This window comes from Bufo bufo, chromosome 4 (genome assembly GCF_905171765.1).
Source record: "Bufo bufo chromosome 4, aBufBuf1.1, whole genome shotgun sequence".
Lineage (NCBI taxonomy): Eukaryota > Metazoa > Chordata > Amphibia > Anura > Bufonidae > Bufo > Bufo bufo.
The window spans coordinates 292,308,460-292,321,432 of NC_053392.1; the positions used below are offsets into that span (position 1 = coordinate 292,308,460).

The following is a 12,973-nucleotide window of genomic DNA, read 5'->3' on the forward strand; positions in this document are numbered from 1 at the left end:
ATCTAGTCTGCCCAATATACTGAGTACTATGGATAGCCCCTGGCCCTATCTTATATGAAGGATGGCCTTATGCCTATCCCATGCATGCTTAAACTCCTTCACTGTATTTGCAGCTACCACTTCTGCAGGAAGGCTATTCCATGCATCCACTACTCTCTCAGTAAAGTAATACTTCCTGATATTACTTTTAAACCTTTGCCCCTCTAATTTAAAACTATGTCCTCTTGTAGCAGTTTTTCTTCTTTTAAATATTCTCTCCTCTTTACCTTGTTGATTCCCTTTATGTATTTAAAAGTTTCTATCATATCCCCTCTGTCTCGTCTTTCTTCCAAGCTATACATGTTAAGGTCCTTTAATCTTTCCTGGTAAGTTTTATCCTGCAATCCATGTACTAGTTTAGTAGCTCTTCTCTGAACTCTCTCCAAAGTATCAATATCCTTCTGGAGATATGGTCTCCAGTACTGCGCACAATACTACAAATGAGGTCTCACTAGTGCTCTGTAGAGCGGCATGAGCACCTCCCTCTTTCTACTGGTAATGCCTCTCCCTATACACCCAAGCATTCTGCTAGCAGTTCCTGTTGCTCTATGACGTTGTCTGCCTACCTTTAAGTCTTCTGAAATAATGACCCCTAAATCCCTTTCCTCAGATACTGAGGTTAGGACTGTATCGCTGATTTTATATTCTGCTCTTGGGTTTTTACGCCCCAGGTGCATTATCTTGCACTTATCAACATTAAATTTTAGTTGCCAGATTTTTGACCATTCCTCTAGTTTTCCTAAATCCTTTTCCATTTGGTGTATCCTCCAGGAACAACAACCCTGTTAGGGCTCTTTCACACCTGCGTTCTTTTCTTCCGGCATAGAGTTCCGTCATCGGGGCTCTATGCCGGAAGAATCCTGATCAGTTTTATCCTAATGCATTCTGAAAGAAGTGAAATCCGTTCAGGATGCATCAGGAAGTCTTCAGTTCCGGAACGGAACGTTTTTTGGCCGGAGAAAATACCGCAGCATGCTGCGCTTTTTGCTCCGGCCAAAAATCCTGAAGACTTGCCGCAAGGCCGGATCCGGAATTAATGCCCATTGAAAGGCATTGATCCGGATCCGGCCTTCAGCTAAACGTCGTTTCGGCGCATTGCCGGACCCGACATTTAGCTTTTTCTGAATGGTTACCATGGCTGCCGGGACGCTAAAGTCCTGGCAGCCATGGTAAAGTGTAGCGGGGAGCGGGGGAGCAGTATACTTACCGCCCGTGCGGCTCCCCGGGTGCTCCAGAGTGACGTCAGGGCGCCCCAAGCGCATGGATCACGTGATCGCATGGATCACGTCATCCATGCGCATGGGGCGCTCTGACTTCATTCTGGAGCGCCCCGGGAGCCGCACGGACTGTAAGTATACCGCTCCCCCGCTCCTACTATGGCAACCAGGACTTTAATAGCGTCCTGGCTGCCATAGTAACACTGAACGCAATTTGAAGACGGCTCCGTCTTCAAATGCTTTCAGTACACTTGCGTTTTTCCGGATCCGGCGTGTAATTCCGGCAAGTGGAGTACACGCCGGATCCGGACAACGCAAGTGTGAAAGAGGCCTTACAAATCTTTGTGTCCCCAGCAAAAAGACACACCTTACCATCGAGGCCTTCTGCAATTTCTCTGATAAAGATATTAAACAATATGGGTCCCAGAACAGATCCCTGAGGTACCCCACTGGTAACAAGACTATGGTCTGAATATACTCCATAGACTAACCCTCTGTTGTCTGTCCGTCAGCCACTGCCTAATCCATTCAACAATATGGGAGTCAAAGCACAAAGACTGCAATTTATTGATAAGCCTTCTATGTGGGACAGTATCAAAAGCCTTACTAAAGTCTAGATAAGCGATGTCCACCGCACCTCCGCCATCTATTATTTTAGTCACCCAATCAAAAAAATCAATAAGATTAGTTTGACATGATCTCCCTGAAGTAAACCCATGCTGTTTTTCATCTTTCAATCCATGGGATTTTAGATGTTCCACAATCCTCTCCTTAAGTATGGTTTCCATTAATTTCCCCACTATTGAGGTCAGGCTTACTGGCCTATAGTTGCCCGATTCCTCCCTACTACCTTTCTTGTGAATGGGCACAACATTTGCCAATTTCCAATCTTCTGGGACGACTCCTGTTGCCAGTAATTGGTTAAAGGGCTTCTGTCACCCCACTAAACTGTTTTATTTGTTTTTGGTTACTTAGAATGCCTATAATGCGATTTATGCATACATACTGTAATTAATCATTTCTGTTCAGCAGTTTTTGTTAAAAACGTAGTTTTAAAATATGCAAATTACCTTGCTCCCAGCAAGTAGGGCGGCTACTTGCTGGTAGCAGCCGCATCCTCCTATCCTAAAGACGCCCCCTCTGCATGTTGATTGACAGGGCCAACGGACGGGATCGTCCTCTGGCTGGCCCTGTCTGCTATCAAGATCTCGCGCCTGTGCCGTAACGGTATTCAGTCGGCGCAGGCGCACTGAGAGGAGGATGCTCGCTCGGCTGCTCCTTCCTCAATGTGCCTGCGCCGGGTGTAGATGTGACGTCATCGGCGCAGGCGCATTGAGGATGGAGCGGCCGAGCGAGCGTCCGCCTCTCAGTGCGCCTGCGCCGACTGAATACCGTTACGGCGCGGGCACGAGATCTTGATAGCAGACAGGGCCAGCCAGAGGATGATCCCGTCCGTTGGCCCTGTCAATCAACATGCGGAGAGGGCGTCTTTAGGATAGGAGGATGCAGCTGCTACCAGCAAGTAGCAGCCCTACTTGCTGGTAGCAAGGTAATTTGCATATTTTAAAACTACGTTTTTAACAAAAACTGCTGAACAGAAATGATTAATTACAGTATGTATGCATAAATCGCATTATAGGCATTCTAAGTAACCAAAAAAAAAATAAACTGTTTAGTGGGTGACAGAAGTCCTTTAAATAATCTGTTTTAATGCTTTTGCTAGTTCGCCGCTGAGCTCTTTTAATAGCTTAGGGTGTATCCCATCAGGCCCTGTGACTTATTTGTATTAATTTTAGACAGCTGACTTAGAACTTCTTCCTCTGTAAAGACACATGCATCAAAAGATTCATTAGTCTTCTTTCCTAACTGAGGTCCTTTTCCTTCATTTTCCTTTGTAAAAACTGAACAGAAGTATTCATTGAGGCAGTCAGCTAGTTCTTTATCTTCTTCCATATACCTTCCTTCTTTTGTTTTTAATTTGGTATTCCTTGTTTTAGTTTCCTTTTTTCATTTATGTATCTGAAGAATGTCTTATCGCCTTTTTTCCCTGACTGAGCTAATTTCTCTTCTGCCTGTGCTTTAGAAGCTCTTATAACTTCTTTGGCTTCTCTCTGCCTAATCTTATAAATTTGCCTGTCATCCTCGTTTGTTGTTTTTTTTTTATAATTCCTAAATGCTTTTTGTTTTTAATGATTTTGGCCACTTCTGCTGAGTACCACAGTGGTCTCTTCCTTTTTTTTGCTTTTACTGACAAGCCTAATGCAATTTTCTGTTGCCTTCAATAGTGCCACTTTTAAGTAGTCCCATTTCTCCCGGACTCCAATGAAACTGTTCCAATCTGATAGGGACTCGTATACCACTAATCTAATTTTAGAAAAGTCTGTTTTTCTAAAATCTAAAACTTTTGTTTTTGTGTGGTGTGACTCAGTTACTGTACTTATAGTAAACCACACTGACTGGTGATCACTAGATCCCAAGCTTTCCCCTACAGTAATATCAGATACCAAATTCCCATTTGTGAATACTAAATCTACTCGGCTCCTCAACTACTTGCTGTAGAGATAATCACAGTAGGGAATTTAGAATATCTGTACTCCTGGCAGAACTAGCTATTTTGGTTTTCCAGTTTACATCAGGAAGATTAAAGTCTCCCATAATGATAACTTCCCCTTTCAATGTCATTTTAGCTATTTCCTCAACTAGTAGATCATCTAATTCTTTGACTTGGCTAGGTGGTCTATATATCACACCTACACGAGTTACCTTATGATTATCAAGCTGCAAGTTAGCCCCAAACTGACCTCTAAATTGTTCTCGCTACTTGTATCAATTAGATTTTATGCTATCTTTTACATACAGGGCCACCCCTCCCCCTTCTTGCCTTCTCTGTCTTTCCTGTATAGAGAGAACCCTGGTATTGTTGTATTCCAGTCATTACTCCCCTTGAACCACGTCTCAGTAACAGCCACTACATCTATATTCTAAGATGCCATTATAGCCTCAAGTTCATTGATCTTATTCCCTAAACTGCGAGCATTTGTAGACAAGAATCTGAGCTTGTCATTTCTTAACCTCTGTGCTACTGGCATCTTCTGGAATTGTTCCGGGGGGCAGTTGGACTGCTGGATTATCACTCTTTTGCCCCCCTTTCCTAGTTTAAATGCTCCTTAGCAAATACTTGGAACTGTTCACCGAGGACATTCGTTCCCTTGAGAGAAAGATGCAAACCATCTTTCTTGTACAGTTCTTTTCTATTCCAACAAGAGCTAACATGAGACACAAAGCCAAACCCTTGGTTCAGACACCATTCACCAAGCCATACATTGAATTCCTTAATGTGCATCTTCCTGTCATGCTGAAGGTTATGCACCGGCAAAACTGCAGAGAAGGAAACAGTTGATGCAACCTCCCGTATATCCTTTCCAAGTGTGTGAAAAGCTTCTTTCACCTTTGAAACCTCATTGCAAGCCAGATTGTTTGTCCCAAGATGGACAATAACATCCACCTCCCTTTCCTGCTTTGCTTGCCTAACAATATTAAGGATCCGTCGTATATCCCTGCTAGCGGTAGCACCAGGGAGACATCTCACAACACCATTCTCCTCAAACTTCACACCTCTTATGATGGAATTACCCACCAACAGCTGCTTACTATCAGTCCTCACCTTCTCCTTTTTGTCTTTGGCTGCAGTCTTGCATACTTTAGGCATGGGAGATGATTGTTCCTCACCCACTGTGCTTGAGCCATCCTCCATGTTGCTCTTGCACTCTGAAAGTGCTGCAAATGAATTATGGAGAGCCACAGACTGTGGGACATGTCTTCTATCAACAACTCCAGTCTACCAGAACCTGCAGTAACCCATCTTCCATTTCTAGGGGCCTCTGTGGCAGTGGTATTGCAACGTTCTCAGCCTGAGTTTGTTTAATGGTCAATTTACAAATCTCATATTTCAAAAAGGTTATTTCCTGCTGCATTATGGAGAGCTGTCTACAGATCAGGACAGTATCAAACCTTTGAAGAGTGGAACCTGAAATAAAGCACAACAATTCCTGCACAGAACCAGGTCTGCCATTGTAAGAGGGGAAAGATTTTAAACAAACAAATCTTACTTTTTTAGATTGTATCCACCTCAGATTACCTCCTGAATATCTCCAATGCACTTGTAAATCAGCACTTGGAAAAGCAGCAAGCTATGCACAATTTTGGCACAAAATTTTATTCTAAGGCTACTTTCACACGTGTGTTTTTCTTTTCCGGTATTGAGATCCGGCAGAAAATCTAAATACCTGAGAAAAAGGCTTCTGTTTTCTCCCCTTCATTGTCAATGGGGACAAAAACTGAAGGAATGCACCAGAATACATTTCATTCTGTTTGGTTGCATGGGATGCGGGGAAAAACGGATCTGGCATGACACACAATGTAAGTCAATAGTACCAGACACAATAGAAAACGGATCTGGCACCCATTGACTTACAACGGTTTTAAATGCTGGATCTGTCATGGCTATTTTCAAGAGAATACAACCAGATCCGTTCAACGGATACAGCTGTTTGTATTATCAAAAGCGGAGGCGTTTTTGCTGATCACTGTTGGACAGTGATGGTCAGATTCGCAGTGTTCGCCAACAAACACATGCGGGCTGCCATCTTGACTCACCTGTCCGGCGATGCACAGGTAAGCCCTTACCTGTGCCAGGAGCTGGTCTGAAATCAAATGCGGTCACCGGGAGCAGGCAGTTCCGAGAACAGCCGTCGGGGGCCTTTATCGGGCGGTTCTCGGAACTGCCCTGCTCCCGGTGATCGCATTTGATTTCAGATCGTCTCCGGCACAGGTAAGGGCTTACCTGTGCATCGCCGGACAGGTGAGTCAAGATGGCAGCCCGCATGTGTTCGTTGGCAAACACTGCGAACTGGCCATCACTGTGTTGGATCAGGCAAAAACGCAAGTATGAGAGTATCCTAAAGTAAGCTGACCAGTAGAAGTTATTCAGGAGGGTCTCGCCTGGACCCAGCCTGAGCCACTGTGATAAAGTCGGTGCATCTCTAGGCCTAATCCACACTGAGGATTCCACGCACTATGCCAAGAAAAGATATTAACTCTCTCATGCAGACACTGCTGGAAATCGCGGGTGTGTCTGCCCACATAAACCAAGTGCACACCACATTCAAACCGAATAAACACAGCAGAAACCATATCTTTCAGATGTCTGCTGCGGAGTTGGCATTCAGTTTTCACACAGGCAACTTTCTACTAGCCCCTGGAATGCCTGTCTCCAATCCAGATGTTTCACAGGATAGTTAGCCAGCCCCTATGGGTGCCCTTTCTAATCCAGTATTACTGCAGGGTAATCAGTGGGCGCAATGCACCAGGTGTCCACAAGGTGGCAGCCCATACTCGTATATGACGAGCTGTTACCGCGCCACAGAGAAATTATGTCATGGAAGCGATTTCTGAGTGTCGCACGGCCAGGGGCTCGTTTTCGGGACTGTGAGGTTCCACAATTGAGACAGTCCTGGCTTCGGGGGCAATGTGCGCCCATATTCCTAGCCCTGCTGCGCCCTTTGGCCGGCCCCTCCCCCCGTTCTGGGCGGTTCAGTGGGAGGTAGCTGAGCGGAGTGGCGGCCGGTCCATTAGGACACGCACCCGGGTGTCCTCATCGTGTGACGGTGTAATCTGGAGGTATCCCATCTGCTGCGGAGATGGTGACCCGAGTGTACACGGCGTCCTCCTCCTGCTCCACCACGGTGAGTGACGGCTCTGGAGTTCCCCTGCGCTTAGTGCAGCTCCACTAGTTTTCTCCCGAAGTCTGCGTATGAGGACAGATGGTCCTAGAGCTCTGCCTGATCTCTTCTGGGGGCTGCATCCAGCATCCAAGCCTGTAGGGCTCACTGGATCCCCTTCTTCTATGGCCCTATTAGGAGCTGGTCACTGATTACACTAGGACTGTGTCGATGGAGAGTAAACATTATTTACAGAAAGGGCAGCTGAGTTTAGTCATTTATATCTAGGTTTACGCCCCATCCCAAAAAAGTGAGTGTGTATATAATCAGGTTAGACCTGGCCTACAGGTTGCCTGCCTTCTCCTCCAGGTTGCCTGCCTTCTCCTACAGGTTGCCTGTCTTCTCCTCCAGGTTGCCTGGCCTTCTCCTCCAGGTGTGCCTGCCTTCTCCTCCAGGTTGCCTGCCTTCTCCTCCAGGTTGCCTGCCTTCTCCTCCAGGTTGCCTGCCTTCTCCTACAGGTTGCCTGTCTTCTCGTCCAGGTTGCCTGTCTTCTCCTCCAGGTTGCCTGTCTTCTCCTCCAGGTTGCCTGTCTTCTCCTCCCAGGTTGCCTGCCTTCCTCCTCCAGGTTGCCTGCCTTCTCCTCCAGGTTGCCTGCCTTCTCCTCCAGGTTGCCTGCCTTCTCCTCCAGGTTGCCTGCCTTCTCCTACAGGTTGCCTGTCCTTCTCCTCCAGGTTGCCTGCCTTCTCCTCCAGGTTGCCTGCCTTCTCCTCCAGGTTGCCTGCCTTCTCCTCCAGGTTGCCTGCCTTCTCCTCCAGGTTGCCTGCCTTCTCCTCCAGGTTGCCTGCCTTCTCCTCCAGGTTGCCTGCCTTCTCCTCCAGGTTGCCTGCCTTCTCCTCCAGGTTGCCTGTCTTCTCCTCCAGGTTGCCTGCCTTCTCCTCCAGGTTGCCTGCCTTCTCCTCCAGGTTGCCTGCCTTCTCCTCCAGGTTGCCTGCCTTCTCCTCCAGGTTGCCTGCCTTCTCCTCCAGGTTGCCTGCCTTCTCCTCCAGGTTGCCAGGCGTTCTTCGCCCCAGGTCTTATATTGTCTGAATATCAGTATGGGAATACCCATTTATATGTGAGGCGTATGCCCATAGAGGAGATGAGCCGCTCCTTGTTTGCTTATTTCCCTAGCTCCATACGGTGTGCGGTATCACCGAGCCTAGATGCAAATATTTATGGCAGGGTGTTCCTGGTCACAAGGCTGTATCGCTGCTCCAGGGACAGATCCGATAGTATTCACTAATATTAGCTTACCAGCCATAGAAGAGACATAATGCCCTGTGCTAACAGGTGCAGGGAAGCTAAAGGCACGCTCCTCATACACAGGGCTTCCAACCGTCCCGAAATTTCTGGAGAGTCTGTAAAAATAGGCAACTTTTTCATTGTGCCTGTGATTTATTTTTTGAGGCAGGTTTTACTTATTACTAGATTATTTTGGTGATAATTAGCATAATTGTAAATGCTGGTAATGAGTTCTTATCAGTATATTGAGCTATAGACATGGATTACTTATCTTTTATCATTTCCAAATTGCCTGTAAAAAAAAATATTGGCTTCTGTGATTTTGGGATAAGTTGTCCAGAAAAAAGAAAAATTGTGGTTGGTGACCCTGCATACACACTAAGGCCTCTTGCACACCGTGGCCGTGCTGCGGCCCGCAATGCACGAACACCCGCCGTGGGGTAGCCGCAGCATTTACTTTAATGGGTCCGCGATCCGGCCGTTCCGCAAAAAGATAGGACATGTCCTATCTTTTTGCGGAACGGAAGTACGGGACGAAACCCAACGGAAGCACTCCGTAGTGCTTCCGTTCCGCACCATTCTGCATCTCCGGATTTGCGGAGCCATTGAAGTGAATGGGTCCGTATCCGTGATGCGGAATGCACACGGAACGACGCCCATGTATTGCGGATCCGCGAATGCAGTCTGCAATACCTCCACGGAGCGCACACGTTCATGTGGAAGAGGCCTAAAGTTGATCAAAATGGACAATTTGAACGAAAGCGAATGTGACAACGAGCTATCATTTTAGCCGACCGATGACAGACCATTCTTGTCTGAAAAGAAAGATCGTTGTATAACGGAATCGGATCCGTTTTGCAGGCCATAGACATCTATTATGACGGAATGAATAACAGACTGCCTCTAAAGGCAATCCGTTAGGCATTCCGTCATAGAATTGCGCTATGGTCCGTGATAACGGAATCCATGACGCAATTCTACTTTTACCAGTAAACGAAATTCAATCTGAAATGCGCTCATCTCTATTTGTGACCAGAGGTCCGGAGGGAGTAGATATGTGATGTCCCTGGCACTCCCAGGAGCTTTGTGGCCTCTTTCTGAGGCATTGTGGATGTGCTGATTTGGAAGATTAGTCTCATGGTTCTGAGTTTATGGAAAGTTCTGATATAAGCACGCACCATCACATTATTAAGCACTCTCTGAAGGTCATCTGGTCCCTTCTGCAGCCAGTGTTTGGTAAAACGTGGTGAGATGAAGGACAATTGAAGATTTCTGCATGTGCGTCTACCTCCAGCATGCCTGCGGAGACTGGCTTCAGCGTCAATCCCTGTCAGTGACCGGTGATGCAGAAATTGCTGGACTCTGCACACCCTTTCATCAACAAGCCATATTGAGGTTAGAGAAACCAACGTCCTCCTGTCATCACTCCTGACATGCCTGTTTTATTAGCTTCATGCATTCCCCATGTAATTACAATTCTGGAGCATCTATTCTTATGGCTCTATGTTGCACTATTCCTTTATTATTTCCTACTAGAAGTTATGAATGAATTGCTAGCAGTCTGCAGTAAGGGTACAAAGGGGTGTTAACCAGTTGGCGGTGTGACCCTGCACAGTCTGACAATGGCATTTACTAGATAGAGTGAAACTGTGCAGGGACACAACCCCAACTGGTTACCTCCCCTTTGTACCCTTACTGCAGACTGCTAGCAATTCATTCATAACTTCTATTAGAAATAATAAAGGAATGGCAAAACATAGATCCAGAAGAATAGATGTTCTGGAATTATTACATGGGGAATGCATGAAGTATTAAATCGTGTCAGGAGTGGTGACAGGTCCTTTTTAAGGGACTGGAAACATCTAAGACCGGCATGCTCAACCTGCGGCCCGCCAGCATGCCCGAACAGCCTACAGCAGGGCATTGTGGGAGTTGTAGTTTTACCACAGCTGGAAGGCCGTAGGTTGAGCATGCCTGGTCGAAGAGAAATTTTCATGCATCTGTCATGATAATTTAGATTTTCAGAATTCAGTACTGCATATTGTAATTCGTAGTTCACCTTTCCCAGCCTGCATTCTCTCTGTAAGGCCTCATTCACACGGTCAGTATTTGTAACCCAAAACCAGGAGTGGGTCCATAACACAGAAGAGGCATCAATCTTTCCATTATACCTTAATGGGGTATTCTGGTTCTAAGAAGTTATCCCCCTATCCACAGGTTGGTGGGACCCCCACCAAACACAAGAATGGGGTTGCACTCTGCTAATTCAAGAACTGGCCTCAGAACTACCACCAGCTGCACATGCCCACTGAGAATGGACATACCCCCTGACCTATAATAGGGATTCGGCTGCAGCAGAAAGGACATGCCCCCCTTCCCGCCGAGCTGCCAGCTTAAAATAAATCTAGCATGGCAGTTTAAAGGGAGTCTGTCATCAAAGTTTCACCTTTTTAACCCTTCCCATAGCTTTCTAGCAGCCTTACAGTTAATAAAAACGTTACCTTTAAAAGCAATCCTGGACTTATAAAACCGGCAAAAAACAACTTAGTAGCATATGCAAATGAGGGCTCGCAAGTGCCCAGGGGCACGTTACCCTCGTAGGTGCCCAGCTAGCTCAGCCTTATTGTCGCTTCCCCCCGCCCATTCTTTCCCTCTTCCCGCCCATCTACTTACTTCTTGTTTCGCCGAGATCCCGCGCCTGCGCACTCAGTCCGTCGGCCGGCGCAGGCGCACTGCGATGCCATTCCTTGTAGGGCATCTCAGTAATTAATGCGCATGTGCCGATGGACAGCCTCCTTTGTGGTGTTTTCACGCCGTTAGCCGGCGCATGCGCATTAATTACTGTCATGCCGTATAAGGAATGGGCATCGCAGTGCGCCGGCCGACGGACTGAGTGCGCAGGCGCGGGATCTCGGCGAAACAAGAAGTAAGTAGATGGGCGGGCAGAGGGAAAGAATGGGTGGGGGGAAGCGACAATAAGGCTGAGCTAGCTGGGCACCTACGAGGGTAACGTGCCCCTGGGCACTTGCGAGCCCTCATTTGCATATCCTACTAAGTTGTTTTTTGCTGGTTTTATAAGTCCGGGATTGCTCATAAAGGTAATGTTTTTATTAACTGTAAGGCTGCTAGAAAGCTATGGGAAGGGTTAAAAAGCAATGAATGTGGAGATCTGTGGATCCATGTGAGGGACAGGGCTGGCTCTAGCTTGGTTTAGAGATTGTCATCTTCTATATGATGTCTGATTTTAGTTTTTTGTTCTATTTATCATGGGATAACCCTTTCATACAGTTTTCTGTGCGATGTTTTGCCAATAACAGTGGGGTGATGGCCTCTGTTTTCTGTAGCTGGGGCTTACATGGGAGTGTATGATTGCTTATCATTCGTGGAAGTGGCCAGAGACGGCGGCGTCTTCACTCGTGTGCAGTGACGTCTGTCCTTCTTTCTCTGTTTTGCTTACCATTCAGAATTTTTTTCATAGTCCTGCATTCATTGTGTTTTTCGGATTGTTGTAACGATTTCCACACTGTGCCTTATCTCATGGTTTGTGTAGTAAGGTGCACGATCCAGGGGTAGTGACCACTCCGCTATCCAGTTATCAGTCATAGGGTCTCATGCACACAGCCATGCCGGACCCCTTCTGTGTGCCCTCTGCATATTTGTCAATCCCATCAATAGAAAGGACTATTCTTGTCCACCATATTGACAAGAATAGGGCATGCTCTATAATTTGTGGAACAGCCTCACAGATCTGCACACAATATGCCTGCATGGCTCCATAGAAATCAATGGTTCTGTGTGCTAGCCTTGATAAAGCGTGGGGTCCTAAAAGAAGAATAGCAGCACACCAAGGGTCGCCTTTCTTCAAGTGTTTTTTATATTATTTGACTTGATCCAATCCATCGCATACTCAGCTTGATAAATTGTACAACGTTTCACGTGATAACCCTTCATCAGGCGGCTTTGGTTGCACAGCCACACAGGTCGCTCCTAGGACATGGTTGTCTTTTGCTACCGGATGCCTGATATGTCCCAAAGGGTAATCATCACCCAAACATTGCACTATTTCTCACAAGCAGTGGATGTAATAAATCTGAGCTGATTGTGTAAAGGAAACACACTTAAAGCAAGGCAACCCTTGGCCGGCTGTTCCACTTCGTCTCTCAGTTGTTCCCGATCACAAGCAGTTACCATACTTTGCCTCCGATGACATCTTTTTTTTTGCAGGTTTTAAGCAGGGAAAGTGTTAAAATAATAAAAGAAGTTCTATCACCAGTTTTAAGCCCCCTCACTCTTGCAGCCCTACTCCAGTCCTCCCGGGTGGGCTTTGTTTGAGTGGCTGCAGCAGTGATGTGACTGTATACCGCTGAGGCCAGGGATTGGCTGCACCATGACTAAAGTGACGGCGCTGGAGCAGAGGAGATTATCGGAATTTATCATTACCCCCCCCATGCCACTTTTCTGATGTGAAAAAGATGCAGACCATGTGTTTGCAACATTCAGAATGCCACTGTGCCAAAATTTGGTCGCAGGTGGCGTTACTACGCTTCCCTCACCTTTTTTCTGATACGGCAGCATGGAGCGGGTGGCACCATCCCGGCACATCACCCTTTATTTACACCAGTTTTCTGGCATAAATGAAGACAGAAATCTTTGGCAGCTTGAAGATTTCTGGTTAGGCACACGGACTGCCGGAAGATGTGCCTAATATGTGACAAG

General features: G+C 46.7%; 1 protein-coding gene across 1 annotated transcript in view; it reads left to right on the plus strand.

Moving 5' to 3' along the window:
• The first annotated feature begins 6,718 nt into the window (after positions 1 to 6,718).
• The window catches only part of SH3BGRL2 (SH3 domain binding glutamate rich protein like 2), a 28,120-nt gene continuing 21,865 nt past the window's right edge, over positions 6,719 to 12,973 (plus strand). Inside the window, exon 1 of the mRNA XM_040428684.1 lies at positions 6,719 to 7,000. Within this exon, the coding sequence (XP_040284618.1) occupies positions 6,956 to 7,000 (45 nt within the window). The 5' untranslated portion in view covers positions 6,719 to 6,955. The remainder of the gene's footprint in view (positions 7,001 to 12,973) is intronic.